Here is a 26,444-nt window from a genome sequence, read left to right as displayed (position 1 = left end):
ATGGGGGGAGCCGCTGATCTTCCGCAAAGATCCTCGTCGCCTTTGAAACGACGGGCATCAGATCTAGAGACAGACGCCTCGTCAAGTCAAAAGGACGATGTCGATATGGTCCAGGTACCCCCTTCGGATCCAACAGAAGTAGATGAGCTCTCGATATCCTCCAGAACAAGGACTCATTCGGTCGATGCGCTGGCAAACGGGGTTGAGGTTAATGTCGCAGCTCTGCCCGCCGCAGAGCAACAAATCAGCCCTGCTCGCAGAAGTACTGGTATGTAACGTCATTTGTAAAGTCTTGGGAGAATTTTGGATGCTAATATCTTGCTTCAGACATTCCTCCAATCGAATCCCAAATCACGACAATTACGACCCTTATAAAGGCAGAGGACGAAAAGCAATTGAAGGAGGGCGATGTTACATATCTGGTCTCAAACCTATGGTTGAACCGGGTCATTTCCAGAGGTGCAGAGGCTAGGCAGAAGAGTAAAGTGGAGCCTGAAGGTGAAATCGGACCCATCGATAACTCGGACATAATCCAGCAAACTCTTACGGACAGCGCTGGAGTAGAATTTGTACAACTCAAGCGCGGACTTGTAGCATTGGCAGACTACACATACTTTACCGTGGATGCCTGGACTCTGGTGGTTGAATGGTACGGTCTTACGCCAGGATCTATACCAATCAGACGCGTGGCCCACAACACCAGCCCCAAGGGTTCTCCCGAGAACATACAGTTCGAAATCTACCCTCCTGTGTTTACCATCCACCGCTTGTACGGTGATCATACGAACATTAAAATCCCGAATGAAATTAAGGACATGGATCCTGCTGCGCCCGTTTACGTGCTCAGCACATCCACCAGCTGTGTTGAGTTTCTGAAGACTATTAAGACGAAAGCGGGAATTGAGCACGAGAAGAAGGTCCGTCTTTGGAGAGTTCCGAGGCTGCAGCCAGCTGCAAATCCAATCCCTGCGACTTCCATTGCAGCGACGACGCCACCGACCTCAGAACCTAGTTCTCCGACTGGAGTGTTAATGGGCCCAGAGACACGTGCACCGCAAGATTCCTGGAAGCTCTTGGTTGATGTGGCCACTTTCTTGAAGCTTGAGAAGGGTGTGCAAAGAGAACTTATTGGATTCGATGATCATTCAGCAAATGCCAAGTACAACGGCAGCAGCACTCTGGCTATGAATGGGCTTGCTGCCGACGATAACATCGTCTTGGACGAGAAAACAGACGGCCAATCTGACACCTTCGTCTCAACTTATACGCAGGGTGGCAAAGCAAACTCGACGACTCTCGCCGGTAATTCGAGCTCGAGCTATATCGGACCCAGCAGCCAGTCAAACAGCGGTCGTAACAGCCCTGCCCTATCTGGCCCAATAACTCGAGGTCGAGCTCAAAAATCTGGATCTAGAAAGCCGCCTGGCACCATCGGTCTGGCCAACCTGGGAAACACATGCTACATGAATTCGGCATTACAATGTGTCCGCAGTGTTGAGGAATTGACGAAATACTTCTTGACTGGTCATGGCAAGGAAGAAATCAACCCACACAACCCGTTGGGAAACAATGGAAACGTTGCTCGGGCATACGGGGATTTGCTGGCACAGTTCTATAACGACAGTGGATCCAGTGCGGTCCGCCCCGTAAATTTCAAGAACACCATTGGAAAGTACGCACCATCCTTCTCTGGTTACGGTCAACAGGACTCTCAAGAATTCCTTGGCTTCCTTTTGGATGGCCTGCAAGAGGATCTGAGCCGCGTTCTTAAAAAGCCATACATCGAGAAGCCCGATTCAACCGACGAGATGGTCAATAACCCTGAGGCAATCCGGGAAATGGCTGCGAAGGTCTGGGATATCACAAAGCAACGCGACGACTCTGTCATCGCCGATCTCTTCACCGGAATGTACAAGTCAACACTTGTGTGCCCTTCATGTAATAAGATCAGCATTACTTTTGATCCCTTCAACAACTTGACTTTGCAACTACCGATTGAGAGTCGTTGGAGCCACCAAGTTTATTACTTCCCTTTGAATGACAAGCCCATCCTTGTCACAATCGACATTGACAAGAACGCAAGTATTGGTTCCTTGAAAGACTTCGTTTCCAAGCGCGTTGGCGTGCCGGCTGATCGACTGTTTGTTTGCGAGGAATACAAGAGTAAATTCTACACATTCTACAAGGATCTCGCAGTAGCTTCTGAAAAGATCGGTACCAATGATCACGTTGCGGTATACGAACTCGAAGCCAAGCCGACGAATTGGCCCCCTCGAGCTGCAAAGAAGTTGCAGGCCAAGTCATTCGGCAACGAGTCCGACGCCGAAGACGAGATCCCGCCTTGGGATGACCCGATGGCAGAACGCATGCTCGTACCTGTCTTCCATCGTGTCCCAAACAGCCGAGGATTTAGTGGCAAACCTGCATGGGAAGTCACATGCACTCCTCATTTTATTATGCTAACTCCAGACGAGGTAAGATAACTATAAACTCGTGGTCCTAGACCTTTGCTGATGTATTGGATCTCAGGCTCGGAGCGAAGACATGGTCAAGCGAAAAATATTGGAGAAGATTTCGACATTGACAACATCTTCACAATTTCTTGATATGGATGTCGACGCCAGTGTTTCTGACTGCTTGGACCCCGATATAGTGCTCACCACTGGCTCTGACGCTGATTCTTCAGGAGGCAGCAAAGTTGTAGCCAGTTCTGTTGATGGAGATGACGAGATTGTAGATGTTTCGATGAAAGATGCCGCTGCCGCTCCTGGCCCATTAGGAAAATTCAATACGCGCCGACCAAAGTTCATCTTGCCAGATTCGCATCTGAATCCTTCGTTGCAAAACATGTTCGAGATTGGGTATTTTGGAACCCGAAAGAATCTGATCAACACAGGCTGGCAAATCGTGACCGAAAACAAGGTCTTTCCAAAGATCAGTTCGCGCAGTCCGCAACCTCAAGCCGACGACGGTTCAGTGAGTGGTTACGAGGGTAGTCGCACCAGCTCCGAGAATCCCGAAGACAGTGTTGTGAATAGCGGTCCTGCAAAAGTGACACGGATGAATGACGAGAGCGAAAGCGAAGAGGACGCCACGCCTAAGGATATCTCTCGAGTCAAAGTAAGTTGCACATTCCTGCTTCCCTAAAGTCAACTTTCCAATACTATAGCACAACACAAAAACCCTCCACCCTCTAGTAGCTATGAACCAGGTAATCTGACTGAAGACTAGGTTCTTCCTGTCCGATCGAGAGTAGGTTCTACTAGGGGTCGCAAATCCAAGCTTAAAACTTACTCAAAGAAGGGCAACAAGCGAATGGCACGAAAAGCTAAACCAGAGCAGACAATTTTTGACGACGACGAAGACTCTGCTGACGGTGGTCCTTTGGTCCGTCTTGGTGAAGGCCTTGTCGTTGACTGGGTGCCTGAAGCATGGGATGCTTTGTTCTGCGGAGATTCTTCTGACGACATCCGAGGTATTCCAACGTGGCAAAATGTACCTACCTTGGAGGACTCCGAGCTACAGGCCCTCAAATCATACCGGATGAAGCGAAAAAAGAACGGCATAACTCTGGAAGACTGTCTCGATGAGTTCGGCAAAGAGGAAATTTTGTCGGAGTCGGACACATGGTACTGCCCGCGATGCAAGGAGCACAAGCGAGCTAGCAAGAAGTTCGAGCTGTGGAAGACACCAGATATCCTTATTATGCACCTCAAGCGTTTCAGCTCTAGTGGATGGCGTCGAGATAAGCTTGATGTTCTAGTCGACTTTCCCTTGACAGATCTGGACCTTAGCTCAAGAGTTATTGAGTCTGAAGATGGTAAGCAAGAGATATACGATCTGTTTGCTGTTGATGATCATTGGGGCGGACTTGGTGGTGGCCACTATACTGCTTTTGCCAAAAACTACGACGACCAGCAATGGTACGAATACAATGGTAAGATGTTCTCGACAATCTCCAAGCGGTGGTTCTCGTTACTAACGTGTCTAGATTCTTCGGTAACGAAAGTGACGGATTTATCAAGAATTGTTTCTTCGAGTGCCTATCTACTCTTCTATCGACGACGATCGGATGTGCCACTTGGAGGTCCAAGATTCAAGCAGATCCTGCATGAATATAATAGCTCCCGTCAAAGTTCAGAAGATCAATATTCAGAGTCGGGGGAAGGCAAGGGCCTCGTCGGAAACTCCTCCCCACGTGGATCGTCGAGCGCTTGGTTCGGAGTAGGAGCAGCTCGCCCTCAACTAAATCCTGGTTCCAGCAGTGGCGAGGAAATGATGACAATAAATCCCTCGGACCTTGAGTCGGGGCTGCCACCCGCCTACGAGGAAGATGAGGCTATATCACTTGTCCCGAGTGTCGAGAAGGACGACTCCGGATATAGCACTCGGCCAACCTGGGGCTTCGGCGGATTGAACTCGGAAACGGAAGGATATGTCTTGGGAGCTAATTCTCGTCAAATCGTCTCTGGTGCAGGATCAGATGCAGGCGATGCAGGCAGTGATGTAGCCGAGCACAATTCTTCGGCTAGCGACAGCTCATTGATCCAGCGAAAGCGTGACCTCGCGTCTTCCGAGGCTTTCGATGAAGACTTCGAGCAAGCATTCGTACCAGATATGACTGAGGAGCAGGAAGCCGCCTCTTACGATCTACGCTCCGAGGTCGTCGAACATGTCCATGGCAAGGTTCTATACAGACGCACCCTTTCGAACGGAGGTAATGTGGAGCATTTTGAAGAAGTCGACGAACCGGTAGTCGAGATCCACGTCACTGACAACGATGACCTGAACATCGAATGAGGGGTGGATGGAGTTTGTATTTTGGTGTCCTCGTGATATCGACGGGGGACGGAGTAGCGGCTGGAGTTGTGGATGGGTAGTGGAATTGGTGATGATGATGCATAAGCAGAATTGGTTTTTGCCCGCAAGGAAGCCGGCTCGCTGCCATTTCTTCCTTTTTTTTTTCTGGCTGGCGTGACCGGGCTTTGCCGAACCAGATGGAAGGCAGACTCAAAAGGAGATATGATTTACGAATGCATCACACGTGTGGGTAGGATCGTTGGCAAATATCAACGAATGATCTTCGGCGTGGGGTGGTGCACGAGCTGTTGGTATGTACCATGGTTAATGAAATGTACCTATTGACAGCCGAAAACCCCGAAGAAAGAAGCCCTTTAGTAAAGTAATCCGTGATCCTGCTGTTTGCTGTTTACTGTTGGCCATGATGATGATGGGGCTGGCAAGAAAGCAAAGCAAAGCAACAACAACATCTTCTTCACTCACCCCCCTAGGATTGTCGGTCAACTTACTCACTCATTAAATTGATCGATTCATGGGAAACGAACGTGTAATCAAACCTCCCTACCTCTACCTCCTCTTCTTGCTAATGCTTAATGATTAATGTGAGCCGAGAAAAAAAAAAAAAAAAAAAGAAAAGAAAAGAAACCCTACCCCCCCCCCCCCCCCCCCCCCCCAAAAAAAATTGGAATGGTGTTTTGTTTCTTTCTTGCTTGCCTGCCCTCTTTAAAGCCTCCTTCCCCCTTCCCCCTTCCCACCCCCGTAACCCTAATTTCTGCTCAACTCAACTCAACCCAACTCAACTCCAACTTCAACTCCAACTCCCGCTCCCCGGGGTCAGATTTGAGTCGCTAGAAGGCAAGCACTCATAACAGCTCGCTCATAGCTCAATCGCACATACATACAAACAAACATACCTACAAATACACAAACAAACAAACGAACAAGCAAACAAACCAACCCTACCAGCAATATAACTTACAAAACTCTGCCACCACTCATTCACTCGCTCACTCACTCACTCGCTCGCTCGCTCGCTACCTACCTAGCCTGCCTCTCTTTGAATCTGACTTACCTGAAATAAATAGAAGAAAAGGGCCGAGTCGCAAAGTATGGCAGCCCCAAGGCAACCCAACCCCTTATTCAGGAAGCTTACCCTAGGTACCCGCCCTTCAGAATTCGCTGTTCCCTCTCTCTCTCGCTAAGCCAAACCAAAACCGAGAGCTAGTAAAAGGGTTCATTTCTTATCTAGATGAGCCTATGTTTCCTATCTAGATTCTGGGTCGGGTATCTACAACCATTACCGAATTTCGCGCCACCACCACACCACCGGAAAGTTTCTCTTGTGATCTACCTGGTTCATCTCCCCCGCCCTCCCTCCAAAGCTTCGATCCTATTCGAAGCCCAAGATCTCGATTCCAGCAATGGCGCCCTGAGCTTTCAACCCTAGCTTGAAAAGAGACGCAAGCGGGCATGCGCTCTAACGGTCATGTCACGCCCCCCGGTCCCGTCAAGACTATGCACGCACGTATTGCTTTTGTTGATAAAATATCGAAGGAAGGGATTTACTAGAATACAGAGCACCACCTCACAACTTCGAGTCCAGCTCCTCGAACTCGGAAATGTGCTTCACGGGTTGCGGGCCAGGGCTGATTTGCATCCTCGACTTGAACTCGCGGACATCGGTAATGACGTATGGAGTCGTGCCGTTGCCTTCTGGCTTCACCTCGATGGCCTCACCGTCCTCTTCATCCTTGTGGTCTTTGTTGAGACCGAGAACTTTCGTGCTCTTCTCGACGCCGGCAACAGCCGAAGTATCGGTAGAGACTGGGGTCTGAGCGTTCAAATGGATCACAAGTTTGGATCGCAGCGGCGAAGATGGAAGAATGTAATGGTTGTAAAATTCAATCATGTCGGCTTTGGTAAGCAGCTTGACATTGGCGGCGTCCTCGTGAACTACAGAATATGTCAGTAAGCGCGTAAAAAATTCCATTGACGAGAGAAGGACTTACCGAGCGCGAAATCAAGATACTCGCTTTCGATGTGCGACCAAAGTCTAGTTGATTCTTGATCCAAGTTCTTCAGCTTCTCCAATCGCTTCGTGATCAGACTTCTCTTATGGCCTTCAAATTCACTCTCAGACATCTTCTCAAGCGTCTCCTTGTATCCATTAAGGAAGAAGTCAATTCTGGATTCCAAATAACTCGCAGTCTTCTCGCTCTGGATGATGAACCGATAGCCGATCGTTGTTACAGAACTACGAGCACCACTGAAGACAACGTATCCAAGTTGCTCCTTCGTCCGCAGCTGGTCGAAAGCCGGCTCGTGGGTCATCTGGTCAAGGAGGAGTGTCTTAGCTCTCAACGGACGCAAAGACTTCTGTCCGACGAACAACAAATATTCAATGCAGTGATTGACGTTGGCTGGGTCCTTGAGCGTCTTGTAGTAGATGTAGTTGCCGCCTGGTGGAAAGACCAACGCCCGAGAAATAGGCCACTGAGTTTGGGGAAGAGTTCTTGGCTTCAAGGTGGATTCGATGAGGTTGCTTAGCTTCAGCGCATCCTCCTTGTACAAGTTTCCATGTACAAAGGTCTCGATGTGCATTTGTCGCAAGAGCTCTGGATAGAATTGTTGAATGTCGGCTGCCGTGAGATGATTGAGCTCTACAAGAACCTGCTCGTTGATGTAGCCTTTCTCGCTATTGAGCCATCTGGTGTAATCTCCGACTTGATTATAGGGCTGTTGATAGTCCCAGTTCTTGAGACCTCGTAGCAGACGCTCTTTGATAATCTCAAATCGACCCGGCTTAACTTCCAGGTCTCTCATGGTGACAAGAACCTTCTCTAAGAGAACAGACAGCTTGTCATTGTATCCAGAAACCGCAATCTCGATGCCCGAAGCCTGGGCTGAGACCGAATAGTCGAGACCGGCAAGCTCCGCATCGTAAGAATACTCCTCTAACGCATCGCGGACCATATCTGTGTAGAGTCTAGACTTCAGCGTGTTCTCTGCCGTCGCTGCGGGTAAAGTATTTCTGCAGTTGATAAACAGGTTGGCTTTAGGGACCCAGAACTGGTCATCCTTCTTGTACCATGTTCGCACCAGTTCGTCACTTCTGATAAGCTTTGGCGCGATGGCAGGAGTTTTCACCTCTTTCTTTTCTACCTCGAGCTTCGTCGGGATAAATTGGTTCTTGTGAGGAAGGTGCAGTTCTGCTAAGCGATCTTTCGGAGTTCTGGTAGCGGCATGTTTGATCTCCTCTAGGAAATCCGCCGGGATCTTCTCGTACGTGTACTCGGTCCCGTACCACTTCTCCTTTTCTTTCCATGTACCAGGGAATTTCTGTGACACGACGCTCATACGGAAGTTATCGGGTCTCAGGCACGCAAGCCCCTCTTGGATAATCGCAGGATCAAACTTGCGCAGTCTAATTCACGAGTCAGGGTCTTGCATCAGTGACCAGAATCCCAGGCTGATACCGTAGCCCGGGGAGACTCACCTGCTGTGTCCGCTCAGAAGCCATTCCCGAGGGAGTGGTGACTGCATGACTGCGCTTATCTTACTGGTGAACCGGCTGGCTGGCGTCTTTTGCTTGAACTTAAAATCCACATCTGCGAGACCTTTTTGCTCCTCGAAAATCCATTCTTGAGGTGGTGTCTCTCGCAAGAGAGAAACGTATTGGAAGAAAACCTTTACAATCTCCTTGTAGTTTTTCAGGCCATCCTCTGTCAGGCGAATTTGGCAGTTGAAGATGCCTGGGGTGCCAGGGCAGACTGAGTATGCACCTGCGGAAGTAACATCAGTGTCATGAGCTCCACAATATGTAAAATTCGTGGTCACGAATAAACGCTTGACGCTAAAGAGGTCCCTGACTCGATTTTGAGGATCGGCCCGGTCGCCGCGGAAGCTCTTGCAAAAGGGAACTCGAACATACCTGCACTCAAACCATTGGCCCAACCCTTGGACTTGATGAAAGACATGATGCTTCCAGGTCCTTCGTGACCGATCAAGTGACTGATATAACGGCTTGGTTGCGACTCGAACAGCATCTCTTCATCAATGAAAGGGAACGACAGATCCAAATTTCTCGAGTCCATGACTGGCTTGGCGAAGCATTGGGTCAAGAGATCCTTTTCACCAAATGGCTTCTCATCTTCCCAGCGGTTCTGGGGCAAATCTTTATTTCGGACGCCCGCAAAGAGATCTGCAGTCCAGCCTTCCAATACATCCAAGGATTCTCTTCCTAGAACGACCAACTTCATTCTGTTGGCAGAATAATGCTTTGCGTGGAAATCCATGAACTTCTGTCTGACGTCAACCCCCCGTGCCTCTGGTTGTGTCTTCAAGACCTCAAAATTTCCAGTCGAGAAATGGCAATATGGGTGCTTGGGGTTCGAAAGAGACTTTTCCAGCTGATGTAAACGCCACTGATCGCTCTGCAGGTTCTTCTTGTTCTCAGAGTCTACTGCGCGCAGTTCTCGGTCCAGGGTAGAAGAGAGGAAGAGGGGGTCGATGAAAAACTGCGCAAATCTGTCGAGTGCACCGAACAACGGAGACAATTCCTCAGCCGCATCGTCTTCTCCCTTCTTCGCAGCCACCTCGAAATAGTAGTTTGTAGATGTAGCACCGGTATATGCGTTCGAGCTTCCAGAGTGGGCGGAGAGGTATTGGGAGTAGGCATTCTCGACTGGGTACTGCAAGTAAATTAGCATTTGCTTGAGGCTATTCGATCAGACCAATGGCTTTGCGTAGAGAAGCCGAGTTGAGGGTGCTTTGAGCTGCTATTGAACGTGCAAGGTTTGGCTTGACAAGCCAATGGAAGCTTATATAAGCTCACCTTCTTAGTTCCCATGAAAAGTAAATGTCTGCCATATATTAGCGACTGTCTCCAGAAGATAATACTCAGGTTTACTTACTCTACAGCGTGAGCCATGCCCGGAAAGTCATCCTCGTCACTGAAGTTGCCGACATTGACATCCATGGCGGCCGAAGCCTTATCCGTTTCTGCATCGTGGACCAGGAGCACCTCGAGTTTGTTCGGCAGACGCACAACTCTATAGCTGCGATCATCGAGAGATGGAGTCTCCAGACTGTCCGTAAGCCTCTCGATGGGCCTAGGTTTATGCTCCTTTAAGGGGCCATCGCCATGCGGCGGAGCGGAGGATTCGGACTGGCTAAGAGTCGACATGGCTGTAGATTGTTGTTGCAAGGAGAACAAGCCGCAGAGAAGTCGAAGTTTGGAGGCAGCGGCTTGACGGTGTATTGTTGGAGAGAGAGTTGAGTGAGCTGGGAGAGCTGCGAAGGGTCGTGAGAAAGAAGCCCCGCCTAGCTTGGGTGGGGCAGTCCGGGGGAGGGTCTGAGCGTCGACGACAACCCGGGGTTTGTTGTCGTCGTCGATGTGGTTGATAGTGTTGTAACGAGCCGATCTATTTGTATGGCTGCTCGGCGTTTCGGTGAGATATCCATGCACGTGCAGACGCGGACGCAGAGAACAGGCAGAGGTGGTCAAGGTAGCAGCTTTGCGTTGCTGTTGTCCCAGTCGTTGTCCTCTCAGTCCTCTCACAGCAGTAGCAGCGAGAAATTGATGGCAGGTCGCAGGGAATCCGAATCCAAATCCGAATCCGAAGCAGGTGACGATAACAAATTTGCTGGGTCTGATCATCGAGCAAGGTAAGGGGGTAAGTGAAGAGGGAGGGAGTGAATGATAAGCTGAATGGATATACCGGTAGCCACAGTAGAGGCGCAAGGAAGACCATTCCCAGCAGAGGGATTTACGTCAAGTAAATAAGTGGGATTCGCTGCAAGGCTAGTTGGTGTCGACGACTTATTATCAAGCCACTGGGTTCATGCGGAGCATACTCCGTTCATACAGAAAAGAACGGTGTATAAATGTATGTATGCGTCATATACGTAGTAGGTACTACGTACCTACGCAGGTGGTGAAAGTAACGTACTGGTAAGGGCTCATGTAACGCAATGCCATGCAATGCACCCGTAGGCGTATTGTTTTATACGCCTGCCTTGGTCTTCCAAATAAGGTAAGTTATAAGGATCCCTGAACAACCTAAGGATACTACATCCACATCCATTATATCCTGACTTCAAGCTGCAAAAGCCATATCCTCAAAAGCCAAAATGAGGTTCAACAATGGGAGATAGCAGCAAATATAGTCCAATATACAGAGTAATCGACGTATCAAAGTGAGGGAAGAGAGAAGGCAAGATAAGGTTACAAGATGCATCTTCTCGATAAGCGTCAAGAAAAGTAAAAACAAGAGGAATCCAAGTCTCGTCATCACAACAAGATTTACTTTAACGTACATTCCATGTAGTACGTACGAACTTTCGATCCAGCCCAACCTAAACCAGCTTGCACATTTCTAAACATAGCGCCGTACCCGTTCAAAAATATCCAGCAGAAAATACAAGTACTACGTAAGTAAAGTACCCGAGTGTCTGAGGATAGGTACGGTTTATGTAAACAAGTCTGCCGAAACATGTTATAAATGATATCTACATTTTGATAAGGTACTATTCATCCTTACCGATCTGAGAAAAGAAGGCGTTAGAAAGCGACTCGGAATTTCAATGCTATTGCTCTAAATTGGAAAGGGGGGATTGCTAAAAGTTTAAACAGCTCCCTCTCCTCTCCCGCTCTTGACCAAAAGCAGAACCTAATCGTCGTGAAAGGACGAAATGGAGGCCAATCTAAGCGAGCTGACGATCAAGATGCATTAAGGTTTCTAGAGAACGTTCGTCTTTCTAATCTTTTCTTCCAAGACTTTAAACAATCATTCAAATCTCATATCATCAGCTTATGTATTACATCACATTAACAAAGCCTTCAAAAAACCTGCCACTTGTAAAAAATTACAAAACCAAACCAAATTTTGCTTCGAATCAAAAAGGAGGGCAGATGCACTCGACTACTTACACTGCAGCAGCATCACCCAGCATCACGCATATACCTTTCAAAACAAAATCCAAAATGTAAGCGAGAATTATCTATCTTATAGGTGCCCTATTTATACCATCCAAATACCAAAGAACGTAGTTAAATCGAAGCGCTACTTATCTAATCATAAGTAATATATATCCATATCTAGATAATCCCGAACAAGATACCCTCCCTTTATCGATATAAACAGAACGGAATGCTCGCCTCGTTCTCGAAACTTTCAACCACATTCAGTTTTCAATTAGGTAGAGCAATCAGTCAATCTACTAATGTAGCAATGCCACCTCTCCAAAAAAAGAAAGTACAACTATGTGAGCGTAACGCTCTCTTGCACTTCGAAGCGGTATTATCGAGAACGACGGTGATTTGCTGAGGGGGAGAAAGTTTATTGGTAAGCTCTGCTGCGCTCTCGTAACGGCCACCTCTTGACTCGTAAAGTCCTTGTCCGCTTTAATCTATTCTGGGCAGAGATTTTCTGGTCAAGGTATAGTGCCCTTCTCCACCAGGTATCACATGATGGGCCGTTTCGGTATCAGTGGCACGAAGTGACCTGGATGTTAGAGGACGAGTGTATTAGGGTTGTATGTGCTGGTTTCGTGGAAAGTGGTGCAGAAAGATCCGGATATTGATTACATTCTCACAATCTGGAATTGATTGCAGGTCGTACTGGACACGGTCCTGCGCGTACTAACGCCCCAAAGTATGCAGCCCAAACTCCAACGCTATGCAACGCTATGCAACGCGTGCAAGTAGAAAGAAAAAGACAATCAGAAAACCGTTACACTTTCCAAAGTATGAGTAACCTGTGGTACCAGATGAGCAATCTGATTTGGTTCTCGGAGAGCAGTTGCGAGATTGCTAGGAGGCGTGCCCGAAGATAGTAGGCTCTGGCACGAGGTTCAGTGAGAGCTTACTACAGGGGCACTTCATTCACGCTTACCTGGCTGACTTGGTCAAACTTCTCCTCCTTCTCGGTATAGTCTCTAATGATCTTGCCAGTATTAAAGTCGACATAGATCCTGGTATCTCGGATTCGCACCAGAACCTTGTCCAGTCTCATGAACAGTCGACATAGCAGCAACATACGATCCGGCATGACCCTCAGCTTACAGGAAAAGATTGAAATGCCGTTATCGTCCAGTTCGCTCTCGTAAAGAACCACTTCCTCAAAGAACAAAATTGGGTCGGGCCGCTTCAGTAGCTCGATTGGAATCGGCTCTGAGTTTGGCTCGAATAGCTTTCCCTTGGTAACGGTTCCCTTGTAGTCCGTTGTGTACGACCAGTCGAACGGCTTCACCACCTCTTTGATACCTTCGTGGGTTTTCTCTCTACCAGAGCGTAAGCCGCTGCTTTACAACTGGTTGGATATGGAATATACCTGCTACTCGACCACTCCTTCGAGTAGGCAACCTTCAACATGGTCTTGTCCGTCTTGTCCACGCGATCCAGCGCATCATACGCGTTGAACTCCAACCGCCATCCACTTGCCACATGCTCAATCGATACTATGTTATCCCCAAAGATCATCTCGGGGACCGGAATGCAGAGAGCCTTGGACATCTCATCGATGGGGCCAGATTTCGAGATGGGCAGTTTGCGCGCGCTGATCTTGAAGCCCTTATGTAGATACGACACAGTTGAGCTCTCTTTGTCATCTGGTGTGGGGTACACTTCGTTGATCGCGCCGTTGAGAGCCATAATGCCTTTGATAGCCAGGTGTGTTGTCGTCGTCGCGATGGCAGCGTTGAATTGGTTTGGTGGGGGTAGCGGGGTTAGAGCTCTGGAGTCGGGTCAGCTCGTGGTTGCCGTGTCGACCAGCTAGCGTCCTGTCTCAAAACATTGGCATTGGCAGGCGCAATTCGTTCCAAAACATCCCACATCAATGTTCAACGTTCAATTCTCCCTACCATAACAAACAGTACAAATCCCCTTATTGAATGCCTGGTCAAATACTACCGGAGAAGCACTGGCCCCGTTGAATTGGTACTTATCCCTCCAAGATGTCAACCCGCGTCCTCGAATCGCGCTTTGAGCGCATGTCAGTTAACGACGAGAACGATCCCGGTGACGGAAACAAGTACAATATGAAGTCCAAGGTGCGCCCAACTCACTCGACTATATCAGCATCAACTAATACCCCTAAGGTGACAACATCGACAACCACTTCCTCCCAATTATCCCAGAGTGCCAACCGAGCCAACTTTCTCAAAATCGCCCTCCAGAATCAAAACACCACCACCCCCACAAGCACGATCGTCACGGTCCCTTCCCAGGCTGCGCAATGGCGGGCCTCGAACATGCAAAATGGGACTCCACCCAGGAAAGGAGCATCGGCACGAGGATCTGACGAAGTGGCCAAGGTTGAGCGCAAGTCGAATCCTATGTACGAGCAGCCTGCGCCGCCCAAACAGTTCCACCTTGGCATGTTCGAGATTGGGCGACCGCTGGGAAAGGGGAAGTTTGGCCGTGTATACCTTGCGAGGGAACGTAGCTCGGGCTTTGTGTGCGCTCTGAAGGTGCTTCACAAGAATGAGATACAGCAAGGCAGAGTCGAGAAACAGGTTCGGAGAGAAATTGAAATTCAGAGTAACCTTCGACATCCCAACATTCTCCAACTATACGGGCACTTTCACGACAGTAAGCGGATCTTCCTCATTCTGGAGTTCGCTGGCAAGGGGGAGCTGTATAAGCATCTCCGCCGGGAAAACAGATTTCCAGAGTGGAAAGCGGCCCAGTACATTGCTCAAATGGCAGCTGCCCTGAAGTTCCTCCACAAGAAACATGTGATTCACCGAGATATCAAGCCCGAGAACATTTTGGTCGGTATCCACGGAGAGATCAAGATTTCCGATTTCGGCTGGAGTGTGCACGCACCGAATAACAGGCGAAACACCATGTGCGGAACTCTCGACTACCTTCCCCCGGAGATGATCAAGCCTGGAAGCCAGGAAAACTACTACACCGAGAAAGTCGATCTCTGGAGTCTGGGTGTCCTGACATATGAGTTTTTGGTGGGAGAGGCTCCTTTCGAGGATACGCCAGTGAATACCCAGAGGAAGATTGCTAGAGGGGAGATGAAAGAACTACCAAAATTCGTCAGTCCCGAGGCGACGGACCTGATCAAGAGAGTAAGTCACCGTCTGTGGAAGGCTGAACAGCAAGCATTTCGCTTACCAAAATCTAGCTTCTCGTCTTGGACCCGGAGAAGCGAATCCCCCTCGATCAAGTCCAGAAGCACCCCTGGATCATTAAGCACTGTGTCAAGGGCGAGCGCGCCAGCGTACGGGACTCCAAGTCGACGGGCAGTAAATCCTCCCTGGGTGATCATGACGACTAATAATGAAATAATGACATGGGCGGCGTATCGGATGGAGCTGGAGGGTATTACGTATCACGCCAGATTGGATAGCATTTTCGGAGTCGGAGATCATTATATTCCTGTACGCCTGCGCTGAACAAGTAGTCATGAGAAGCAAATCTTGCCCCTACCGTGTTGCTGTTTTGTTTTGTACATGTTGATACACTGGCCTCGATACATACCTAAACTTTGCCCGCCAACCGACAGACCAGTCTACCTGTAAATCCCATCGAACGGTCGCGTGTCCGCGAAGCACGAGTCCCACACCTCGTTGACGACCTTGACGGCCTGTACGTCGTCCTTGCAGGCCGGCCTGTTCATCACCGACTGCACCGCCCTCGCGCGAACGCAGTTCTGATGCTGCTGCGTGAGCTTCCAATGGCTCCTCGTCCAAAACTCCCGCATCCACCGACACTCCCCGCTCAAACTGCTTGCCCTTATCTACTTCGCTGGTTAGAAATAGTCTCTCCTGTCCTTTCAAATTCATCCTCTATTGCCCCCTCCCCCACCCCCCTCTTTTCAGAACCAGGAGAACAGAAAGAGAGAAAAGAAAAGAGGAAAAAATAGAGACCCACCTCGGTACAAGCCGCATGCCTCAAATCCGCCCAGTCCACCCTCCACCGCAAGTGATCCCAGGCATGCACCATCTCATGCGCCAGCGTATCCTCCAGGTGCTTGCGGTCGCGCATCTCATTGGCACAGATCAGGATTCCGTGCTCGGGGCTGAAGCCGCCGCCCTGGCGGACCCAGCGGCCGGTCTTCTCGTCGCGGCGCGTCGGGCACCGGCGGCACAGGACGTTATCGGGGCCGATGTCGCCGTTCAGGTCGCGGATCTTTTCCCGCAGGAAGGTGACGGTCGGCGAGTATTGGAAGCACCAGTCCCGCCACTCGGTGCTGCGCGCGCAGTCGCGCGCCTCGTTGCGCACGTAGGCGGCTTCGCGGAAGGCGTGCTGCCCGGCGGGCGTCATGCGCCCTGTGAGGATATTCCAGTAGTTGGACCAGCGGGCGGAAGGGTCGTAGCCGGTTGTTGAGGGGTCGTTGTCGTCGGTGAAATTGGGGGTCGGGGGTAGTGGTGCGGCGGTGTTTGTTGGGGGGGTAGAGGGCGAGGAGGAGGAGGAGGAGAAGGAGGAGGCGGAATCTGCCATTGTGGTTGTGGGCAGAGAGATAGTGGAGGAGAGGAGGGATTGAGTGGTGTGAGGTGCGATAAAAGTTAGAAGGTGGTGTTGATGTGATGTTGACTTTTGGAGTTGAGGGTCAGGAATCGCGACGGTGCTGTCTCTGATTGGATAGAGCACAAGGCTGCAGCGTCTCAATCTATTCTGCCATTTGTTCTGGCGCTCACGGCGGTGAGCCATCATTGAGCCCAACCTCCGTATTACGTGCAGACAGACATAGACATGGACATAAACATAAACATAAACATTAACATAGACAAACATACTACTTACTCACAATCTTCTCTAATCTGTAATATCCACACTTCTCCCCCGTTTCTATCACGTCATCATCAGTAAGAGAAGATTCATTCATGCACCTCAACACCTCAAGACCTCAAGATGAAAGTCCCCAAACCCTTAACCATCGTCATAAAACTCGGTAAGTTTTTCTTATTTTGTTATTTAGAGTTTGATGGTTTGGGAAAGAATGAAAAAAAAATATATATATTTTTTAAAAAAAAACTCGGACTGATACTTGAGGATACAGGCACGAGTTCCATCGTGGACGAAAAGAGCCACGAGCCGCTGCTTTCCATCTTGACGCTGATTGTCGAGACGGCGGTGAGGTTGCATAAAGATGGCCACAAGGTTATCATCGTGTCATCGGGAGCTATTGGAGTTGGCCTGAGGCGGATGAATCTGGAGAAGCGACCGAAACATCTCCCGAGAATACAGGTATGTTGGTTGTCCTACATATGTTTTGTTTTATTATCCTCCCTGACTACGATATAAATTTGTTTTGTATTGACTTGACCTGACTTGCAATTGTAGGCACTGGCAGCTATCGGACAATGCCGACTCATCAGTCTCTGGGACAGCCTGTTCGGCCACCTACGCCAACCCATCGCCCAGATCCTGCTCACGAGAAATGATATTGCCGACGTAAGGTCCTCTCCAAATCACTCCCCAAGCTATCAAATGTCCCATTATTAACAAGTAATACAGCGTACCCAATACCTCAACGCCCAGAACACATTCGCCGAGCTTCTCGAGATGGGCGTGATTCCCATCGTCAATGAGAACGACACCATCGCCGTGACCGAGATCAAGTTCGGCGACAACGATACTCTGTCCGCCATTACCGCTGCCATGGTGCGCGCCGACTACCTGTTCCTCATGACAGACGTTGATTGCCTGTACGACAAGAACCCGAGGACGAACCCGGATGCGCGGGCCATCGAGGTGGTGGAGGATATAGGGGCGTTGCAAGCTGATGGTATGTACTTACTTCCCTGCCTTCCTTCTCTCTTTCACACATAGTCCTATCCTCTCTTCCATTCCGTTCCATCCCATTAGTCGATTCCCCTTCTCAAAAACACAACCACATCAAGCGATATTGACCCCCTCCCAGTCTCCAGTGCAGGCTCAGCCCTAGGCACAGGTGGCATGACGACCAAAATCGTCGCCGCTCGCCTGGCCACCTCCGCCGGCGTGACAACCATCATAACCCGCTCCTCCAACCCAGGCAACATCCCCAGCATAGTATCCCACATTCAATCCCTCAAGACGCCCCTACTCACCACCTCCCTCTCCAACACCTCCCTCTCGCAGCTCGATGAACCCCTCTCCCGCTCAACCGCCTCTCGGTCTGGATCTCCTGCATCGCGAGAGATCAGGACGGGGGCACCCCTCCACACCCGCTTCGTCCCCTCCGCCCAGCCCATCCGCGACCGCTACTTCTGGCTCCTGCACGGCCTCGCCCCGCACGGCACCCTCTACATCGATGCCGGCGCGCACCGCGCCCTCTGCAACAAAGCCGGCCTCCTCCCCGTCGGCGTCGTCGACGTCGACGGCGCCTTCGCCCAGCAGGAAGCCGTGCGTCTCGTCGTCGTCGAGCGCCTCCCTACCACCACCACCACCACCACCTCGGACCCGAACCCCAACCCCTCCCACGCTCCCGGGGCGAGGCTGTGGAGCGGTCCGGGGATCGAAGTCGGCCGCGCCCTGGTCAACTACAGCGCCGCCGAGATCGCCCGCATCAAGGGCGTTCGCAGCTCCGAGATTGAGGGCTTGCTGGGGTATGCGGAGAGCGAGTACGTCGCGCTGAGGGAGAACATTAGTTTCTTCGTGCAGGAGAGCCGGCCTGCGACGCCGAGTGTAGAGAATCAGGTGAGATAGGTGGATGCTAGCTAGGATCTCTCGATTTCCGGGGTGAGGGTGTTTCCGGTTGCAGAGGCGGATGAACGAGAGAGAGGGAGGGGGGAGGGAGAGAGAGAGAAACAAACGAAATCATCTCTCTTTTCCTTTGCGGCTTTCTTCGCCTGATCTTTTTTTTATGGCTTTAGCTTTAGCGTTTGAAATGCAGGTTGCGTCATGTAGGAGTCGAAAGGGAGTCGGTCCATTCGGAGAAGAGAAGAGAAAAACGTAGAGGAGTGGAAAATGCGAGGATTTTTCTATTTCTTTCTAATTCAGTCAACAGACACCCTCGTGATCGACCTTGTAATCGATCGGCCAGTGCAATAAGCGAGCAAGTATACCAAATCAATCCGTCCAGCTCTGGCACATGTACACGCAACCCCCTGAGACGATGAACAAAACGAAAACGAAACGAAACGAACAAATATAGGAGGAGGAGGCCTCGGAACTCCAACAGTATCCATCACCCATCATCCAAACGAACCGCTCTCACCCATGCAATAATATCACAACCAGTTGCCTGCCAAACCGCCCTCTGATAAGCGCCAACACACTGCAATCAAGCCCTACCTAGTAAACTCCCTCCGCCCTTCAAGAACAAGAAACGAGAGAACCAACCACCCCACCCCACATCACCGCGCATCCGTAGGCGAGGAACTACTAGCCGTAATCTCCTCAAACTCCAGCTCCCAGCGATCGACCTCCTGGAACTTCCTCGCCGCCCTCTTCAGCTCCCTGCCGACCCGCTTCTCCAGCTCCTGGCTGTCCTCCGGGCTCGCATCATCGTCGGGCATCGGCGCGAGGCTGTCGTCGGGATCGACCTCGGCTTCTTCAACTTCTCCTTCCTCGGCGTCGTTCTCTTTATCGGACGTGGCACTGGCTTTCGCTGCTCCATACGTGCGCTTCACGGGGACTTTGGACTTGGACTTGGGAGTGGGTTTGTGGATCTTGGCTGCTTTCTTGACGGGGGCGGGGGTCCGTACTCGAGCGCTGGCTTGTCTTCGGGCGCGAGCTTGGACATTGAGGTGTGAGAGTTCGTCGTCGTCGGATGCTAGCCGAGAGACGTCGACTTCGTCTTCCGAGCTGGGTATATCAAAGGGACCACGAGTAGCGTGTCTGGTGCGTCTGCGTGGTAGCAGAGCTTGGAGCTGGGCCGTAGATAATGTGCTGGGTGGAGGGGCTGGACGCTTTGGTTTCCGTGTTGAGGCTACAGCTGCATGAACTGGTCTGTTTGGAGAATGTGTGAGAGACGGTGGGGATGATATTGGTGAGTCTTGCGCTCTTGGGGGTGGAGTTCGGCCTCGTAACGGACGCCGACCTCTAGGTGGTGCTCGTCGTGATTGAGGTACGAGGGAGGGGCTGGAGAGAACTGAGCTGCTACTTTGGGGAGGTGCCATGGTTTCGCTCATAGGTTCTGGGGTGTCGTTCCGTGCTTCAATTGAAGGCATCGGTAATCCGGGGGAAAGCTCGGCTTCCTCTCTGGCTTCCTCTCCGGCCTCCTCGTCGCTAGAAGGATAAGTCGCCGGAATGGTCTCCTCTGCCTCAATTTCCTCAAGAAAAGCTTGAGGTGGACTTGATCGAGGTGCTTGAACTGCCGACAGCTTTCGTTTCCTCGAGATGGACGACGACGGACCTGAGGAGCTTGTCATATTCCTTGTCTTCGAAAGGATCAGTGGCGTTGACTCGTCCTCGGGGTTGAACTCGTCATCGTCATCGTTATCGAACTGCAGGTACTGTTGTGGCTGTGGCTTTTGAGCAGTCCGTAGTATGCTAGGTTCCCTCTCCCTGCGCTTGAACGCACCAATCTTCATTGCTGAACCAACTTGCGCTGGAGTCCCTCTCTCCATCTCAAGAGCCATGCTGCTTGGAGCAACGGGTGCAGGATCTCGTCCCATCATGCTACGTTCTCTAGGCCGCCTCTTGGAATTGCTCAACGCGGACCTGTTATTCCTTCCCGCGCTCGTGAGTCCATTATTCTCTGCCAGATTTGACTCCACACTGCTGGACCTTACTCGTCCAGGGCCACGGCCGAGAATGCTGCGCTGACGCGTGCGTCTTTTGAAATTCCCAATCGCAAGCGCGGAACTGTCTTGAATCGCTGATGTAGTGCGCTCTCTCCTACCCACCTCTACCGCAGGACTGCTGGACTCGAGGTCGATTTCCGGAAGAAGCGATTCTTCCGTTTGGTCCTTTGACGATTTGCGACCTGTTCCTAGCCTATTGCCCAAAGTTTCGGTTTCTCTGCTCTCGGACTCACGAGAATTCTGTCCAGCTCTGGATCTTCGCGGTGTAGACGCAGCCACTTCCTTCCCCTTGCCATTATCCTTCTTCACACGTCGTGCGCTCGTAACGACCTCTTGCTCAGCATCACTAACATCGTATAGATCATTGAAAGGCTCTTTTTGAACAGCCAAAGCTGGAGAAGCGGCCTTCGTGGTTTTCTTGACGCGCGGGGCTGGCGCAGAAGGCGCGACTTTCGTGCGCTTTGGACGGGGCATTATTGAAGATTGTCCCTGGTGTATCCTCCACGGCGGATTTCAGCTGGCTTAATAACAATAATATTTATTTGATGTCGACGTGTGGTGTGCTGAGCAGTGTGACGAGGATTGTGGGGTGGCAGAGGACTGCAGATGGGCTAGACGCGCTCGCACGCGTTTGAATTGTTGGGGGTGGCGCTAAAAGCACGAGCTTCCTTACGAGTCATGACTGCTGTAAGTATTCTCACTCTCGAGTAATGGTGAACTTGAAAAGCCTCCACATATCAGACTCAAGTTCATGAAAGCATTGTCTGCTTGTACAATCGATCACATTCCGGATTCAGAATTTAAGACTGCCTACTTACGCTTCATATCGAAAGCCCCGGATAATCTCTCAAACCAATATTTTTAGCTTGATCTCACCATGAGACAGAATACCGGGGAAGCGCCATTATTGCTTCTTGCTTTGCTCTTGCTTTACTCTTGCTTTGCTCTTGCTTTATTTCTGTCGCCAAAGATATTGTTATTTGTTTCTACGAGAACGGGTGATGGTGGTCCTTGAATCGGATGACGTGCTATAAATGTTCGTGAGTGCTTTAGTTCCCGTACGCTGGCCCGCATGCAAGTTCCTTCATATTCAAAATCTTTACAATAGCGCCATCTCCCTCGAGAACTATTTACACTCCAGCCATGAAGTTTCGGAGTATAGTCTTCATCATCTGGGGAGTTTCTTCCAGGAGCGACTTTGCGTCTGTCCGAAGCGAAAGGCTGTGTTTGATTTTCTGTCCTACGTCCAGCCAAGCATTGCTTCTCAGGATCGAAATCCCCAGTCCAAATGGTTGATAATATGATTCAAAATCTATCGCAACGAAAACGGTTTCAGTAAAAAAATAGGATCACCCTTTCTTGGTAGTAATACCTTTGACTGCGAAGTATTGTAAATTTTGTGGCCGAAACCCTGCTCGGGGAGCGCCAGCAAAACTGGCAACAGGAGAACATACCTGAGGAAGTTTGCATCATAGAGCTTTGGATGAGAGGCCACTCACAATATCCACAGCTGGTTTCGCTGATACCTCTGGCTTTACGAGGTTCGCTCGCGTCATTTTTCTACTCATCGGTGAGCTTGAAGGCCGGTGACACAGGGTCGACATGCTGCCCAGATTCGCCATCGCATCGCTGTAATTGCAAAAATTTTCTGTCCTATCTTGCGCTTGTCCAAGAAACAGCATTGTCGATATATTTTGGTCTAGAGTCCTTCCCATGCGATAGTTCAAAGTGCTTTCGGAAAGAATATTGAGAACTTCTCCTCCTTTTCCCCGAATCATTACCCAATTTATGTTGTTTCGGCACGAAATGGAACAGACCGTTGTAACGAAATGCTGGTACTGGCTTAACAGCTACTTAGTTTGATGGTTTATGTCAATCTGAGCTATTCTGGTACCTATCGATGGTCTAACATTTTTTTAGATCCACAGCGCTAGTGAAAAATACGACTTGAGATGCCGAATTTGGTTTAAGGAGGTGTTAGCGATGTAGTCGGTCAGTCACTATTCAAGACGCTATACCAACACCAGACTTTTTCGCACGCCCGAGGGCAAGTTTCGATGAAGGTGACGTTGGTGATCTATTCAATCAGTCTACTCGGAAAACCTATATAAGCTGCCCCATGACCCCAGCGAACCTGCTCCAAAAATCACCTCACTTCTCCGACTTTGATCACATATCGATCACTTTCGCCTCAAATTTCTACCAAAATCTCACGTCTTTATAATAGCATCTCGGCTCTCGCTTCCTTTCAAGATCTCACTTGTTCTTAAAACCATGGACTTGCATGCTGAGAGTTTCCCCTCACAAGGACAGGAGTGCCTCGATTTCGTGCGAAGCTCTTTGGGCCTGTCCACAAGCCTCCCTCGAGGAAAGATATCGGAGCACTCTGTGGGTGCGGTTTATGTCGCTGTAAGTATATATACTTCCACCCCATTAGTTAGAGCCAGAATGTTAGACTATCTCTCGACCTTTCGGAATGCATAAATTGATTGAAACCGACCACAGATAAGGTTCAAGAACGTACAAGAACTCCTGGACCGTTACGACTGGAGTACCAAGCCTATCAAATATCAAATGGGCGTCGCACTTCTCGACACTCTCGATATCAGTCCTCACCACCCCATGCCCATTGAAACCCACAACTTTGGTGGTGGCCACCATGGCTACAAGGAAGCGATCAACGACGTCTCCCTCTTCGGTCCCCTCGAGCCGATATCGCCTGGACAGCTTCTAGGTGAACTCGAGTATCTCCTCGCTCCCTACCGCGCCACGAATCGACACGTGGTCCTGGTCGGCCACGGCACCACCCAGAGCCTCGAGATCCTGCGCGCCCTCAGATTCGATGTGGACGCTACATTCAGCGACTCTCTCGACCTCCTCGATGCCACGGATCGCAGCTTCAAGGCTTTGCTTCGGACGCTGCGCATCCCATCCTACGGCCTGAAGTCAGCAGGCAACGCCGCCAACTTCTCCATCAGAGCCCTGCTGACATTGGCCGCTGCGGTCGTATCCCATGCGCCATTCGTTCCGGAAATACCCGTATCCCAGCCCTCGAGGCCATCAGAAATATCATTCCGAGTCTCCAGAGCGGCGAGCGCCAGGTGCGCAGGGAGGGGGTGCTTTATACGGTTCAACTTATAGATTATCTATCAATACCGAATAAAGAAAGTTGAACGACATTTTTCGCAGAATTCGCCTTTGAGCATCCCATTGAATATCCCCTACTAGAGTCTCTCTTGCCGTGAAACTTTTGGGTTGCAAAAATGCCTTGAGTACAGGTAACCGTAGCTCTTTCCCTAATTAGACATCATGCAATATATATACATATTCGCCGTCCAGACTGCAATTAAATCCAGAAAGCACACAAAGGGGAGCCCGAGGTTAAGACTCAAGGTCTTCCCCGGCGCGATCAACGATTGGAGAGGTGAGAACCAACCTGATCTGCCCCCACCGACTCTCCTATACAGTAGTCACGCGTGCGCGTGAAATGCCGTTCCATCACTCGCCAGCCATATTTCGAAAGAAAAAACTAGAAAATTAGTTACCGTTAGTTCCTCAGACATAACTAGCTACCATTTCCGTGCACTCCTCTCCGTTACGCCGAAATGATCCATTCAGCCGAGCCCCAGAAGTATTTGTTGACCTAAAAAAGTTTTGGGGGGCCGCTAAGCGAGAAAAAAAACGCGCTCCGACGCGTCTCCCCCCTTCTATTTTCCCTTGACGAAAGATTTCTTTCTATGTGATCCATCCTATCCGTAGGGGAAGGGCGCATGCGACAGTAGCCTACGCTACAGCACTATGAATTGCTTTCTGGGGCCTTCTTGTATATAACTCCTTAGCTTAGCACGTCGCCGTACCCCATGGGAGGTGCCAGGGCGGCACCGCCCGACGTAAATAAATACAACAACAACAACAACAATCCCCCCTTCTATTAAATTCCGCACGGAACAATTGAATCACGACCTCCCACCCTCTAAAAAGTATTTTCTCATTCAAAAACAGCGGACAAAAATAGCAATAAAGGCGAGAAAAAAAATAGCCAAATAACCGCCAACTAAACTGGGGGGAGGTCCTCCGTGTCTGGCGAGGCACAGATGAAGGACCCCAATTCAGGGAACCCAGGGTACGGGTGGAATACGCCCCCCCCGCCGGCGCCGTCACCTCATCCATCACCGCGCACACGGCTAACAGAATACACGCCGAAGCAGCTGATTAGGAAGCCGACCGCGGTTTAGTGTACTCGATGAAATACCGTGCTGTTTGTGGTTGTCTGGCGTGGTTTTTAGGTTTATAGTGTAGGTAGGTAATTAGTGCTGGGCGGGCGTAACCGGGACACTTTTCAGTCTCGGCCCTCTCCCCAGCAAAGATCTCCGAACAGCTCGGGCGAGCTACTAAAAAATGCTTGGGATAAAACTGCCAACGCCCAAGGCGGCGGGGGGACGAGGATTGGTTCCCGCATATCTGTAGAGGAAAGGAGGGAGAAGATGAATTCGTACGAATGACAAAGATAGGGACACATCAGATGGTATCAATCGCATCAGCGATTTGTAAGAAATGAAACTACATGACAGCATTCGAGAGCTGCGCTCGAGATTTGGTATAATAATACCATCAATGAATTGTGAGCAGAGTTGTGGGATCGTGTGCCTATTTCCTGCACACTCCTGAAGGGCCTGGCTGGACCAGGTAGATAGATCACTTTGCAAACATGCTACCCGCACTGCACCCTTTATCAAATCAGTGCTTGTAGGCCTTGCATGCTCAACCTTCATCAAAATTTTTGCTTCATCTGAAGAGTTCTCAGACGCTTGTAAATCAATGCTCGAGTACCATCATCCCATTTCTGGCTTTTCGGCGAAGAATCAAAGTCAACAACACAACCAAAGAACACGACTTGGGATCAAGATTTAGTTCGAGACCGGATGGAAATCCCGCAACCCTAGCGCGTCAAAGACTGCTGGAAACAGGCTTCCGGGCCCGGGAGAATAAAACAAACGGGGTGCCTTTGGGTAAGAGTCCTCCGAGATGATATGCTTGGATCGCAGAGAAAATATTGAGTCCTTGGTGACTCAAGGCACTTGGTAATCAAAAGGGTTTCCCGCCGATAATTTCAAAGGTATGAAATGCCGAGTTGTTTAGCTGGGTAAAAAGTGTACCAACAACTCAAGACTTCAAGGTTTTCTTTCGAACATTGCTGCCGCTTTGGTAAATTATCCGCGGACAATTCAAAGCTATCCTGATACTATCCCGATATATCCCCCACGAAGCCTGAGCAGAATGCAGTGGGTTTTAATGCTTACCTTGAGTTACTGCAGTTGTCTCACTTTAACATGACCAGTGAGACATTATCATGATTCGAGGCCAATCTTAACCAGTTTTTTTGTCTTCAGCATCGGGTTGCGAGGATCTTGTTTGTCACCCGTCGATAGACATCAGGTAGATTGGATCATGGCTGCCTCGAACCCAGAAAGGAGAGAGAAGAAGACGTGTCTCCATAGATTCGAAGCGATGCTCCATTTTTCGGGCGGTTGTGCAAGGTAAAAAAAACACAATGATTATTGAGAGGAAATTTGAAGATTCACAATGAACCTGAACTGCATAAAGTGCAAACTCCAAGTTATTCTATCTCGTTCCCAGAATGAAATTGTGCGTAAAGACAATCGCCTATCAGTGCTCTCTTTGATCAGCATCAGCTCTCATCACGATCCTCGGACGGCGATTTCGGGCTTGCAGCTTCTCGATCCAGCCGTACTTGTAGAGGTTTCGCAAACAAATGCAGAACACGGCTTCAAGAAAGACCTTGAGAAGTTTTTTCTTCGTCATCTAAGCGATTGTCTGCTCCCCTTCAACAAGAAGACAAAAAGCAAGAGGATTCATACTTGGAAGAACGGGGAAAGACAGGGGGTGGCTTGATACTTGTTTATTGTTCTGGTACGTTGTTCTGGTGCGGCAGC

The 26,444-nt window shown here is 50.0% G+C and overlaps 8 protein-coding genes across 8 annotated transcripts; 4 read left to right on the top strand and 4 right to left on the bottom strand.

Annotated features, from left to right (window-relative positions):
- On the top strand, positions 1–4,800 carry L3040_000802 (uncharacterized protein; the record flags this gene model as incomplete). Its single annotated transcript, XM_066155314.1, has 7 exons — positions 1–268; positions 328–2,474; positions 2,530–3,120; positions 3,232–3,252; positions 3,304–3,629; positions 3,732–3,937; positions 3,992–4,800. 7 exons carry the CDS (start codon positions 1–3, stop codon positions 4,798–4,800), a joined length of 4,368 nt encoding a protein of 1,455 aa, XP_066013346.1.
- A 1,585-nt stretch (positions 4,801–6,385) lies between these two features.
- L3040_000801 (uncharacterized protein) lies at positions 6,386–10,459 on the bottom strand (the record flags this gene model as incomplete). The annotated part of the gene is made up of 6 exons (XM_007288100.1): positions 6,386–6,753; positions 6,810–8,224; positions 8,297–8,582; positions 8,732–9,491; positions 9,635–9,662; positions 9,714–10,459. 6 exons carry the CDS (start codon positions 10,457–10,459, stop codon positions 6,386–6,388), a joined length of 3,603 nt encoding a protein of 1,200 aa, XP_007288162.1.
- Positions 10,460–12,522: 2,063 nt separating this feature from the next.
- On the bottom strand, positions 12,523–13,453 carry L3040_000800 (uncharacterized protein; the record flags this gene model as incomplete). Its single annotated transcript, XM_007288101.1, has 3 exons — positions 12,523–12,642; positions 12,696–13,083; positions 13,134–13,453. 3 exons carry the CDS (start codon positions 13,451–13,453, stop codon positions 12,523–12,525), a joined length of 828 nt encoding a protein of 275 aa, XP_007288163.1.
- Positions 13,454–13,755: 302 nt separating this feature from the next.
- On the top strand, positions 13,756–15,092 carry L3040_000799 (uncharacterized protein; the record flags this gene model as incomplete). The annotated part of the gene is made up of 3 exons (XM_066155313.1): positions 13,756–13,851; positions 13,900–14,883; positions 14,940–15,092. The coding sequence occupies 3 exons, from the start codon at positions 13,756–13,758 to the stop codon at positions 15,090–15,092; spliced, it is 1,233 nt and encodes a 410-aa protein (XP_066013345.1).
- Positions 15,093–15,326: 234 nt separating this feature from the next.
- Positions 15,327–16,258, bottom strand: L3040_000798 (uncharacterized protein; the record flags this gene model as incomplete). Its single annotated transcript, XM_007288103.1, has 2 exons — positions 15,327–15,554; positions 15,689–16,258. The coding sequence occupies 2 exons, from the start codon at positions 16,256–16,258 to the stop codon at positions 15,327–15,329; spliced, it is 798 nt and encodes a 265-aa protein (XP_007288165.1).
- Positions 16,259–16,669: 411 nt separating this feature from the next.
- Positions 16,670–18,448, top strand: L3040_000797 (uncharacterized protein; the record flags this gene model as incomplete). Its single annotated transcript, XM_007288104.1, has 5 exons — positions 16,670–16,709; positions 16,818–17,005; positions 17,102–17,212; positions 17,276–17,546; positions 17,682–18,448. 5 exons carry the CDS (start codon positions 16,670–16,672, stop codon positions 18,446–18,448), a joined length of 1,377 nt encoding a protein of 458 aa, XP_007288166.1.
- A 650-nt stretch (positions 18,449–19,098) lies between these two features.
- On the bottom strand, positions 19,099–20,964 carry L3040_000796 (uncharacterized protein; the record flags this gene model as incomplete). Its single annotated transcript, XM_066155312.1, has 1 exon — positions 19,099–20,964. One exon carries the CDS (start codon positions 20,962–20,964, stop codon positions 19,099–19,101), a length of 1,866 nt encoding a protein of 621 aa, XP_066013344.1.
- Positions 20,965–22,764: 1,800 nt separating this feature from the next.
- On the top strand, positions 22,765–23,631 carry L3040_000795 (uncharacterized protein; the record flags this gene model as incomplete). The annotated part of the gene is made up of 2 exons (XM_007288106.2): positions 22,765–22,899; positions 22,996–23,631. 2 exons carry the CDS (start codon positions 22,765–22,767, stop codon positions 23,629–23,631), a joined length of 771 nt encoding a protein of 256 aa, XP_007288168.2.
- Between the last annotated feature and the right edge of the window lie 2,813 nt (positions 23,632–26,444).

The sequence above is a fragment of the Drepanopeziza brunnea genome (genome assembly GCF_022702325.1).
Source record: "Drepanopeziza brunnea f. sp. 'multigermtubi' strain 214-2 chromosome Unknown ctg1, whole genome shotgun sequence".
In the NCBI taxonomy this organism is placed as follows: Eukaryota; Fungi; Ascomycota; class Leotiomycetes; order Helotiales; family Drepanopezizaceae; genus Drepanopeziza; species Drepanopeziza brunnea.
This window is presented reverse-complemented; position numbering and strand designations above follow the sequence as displayed.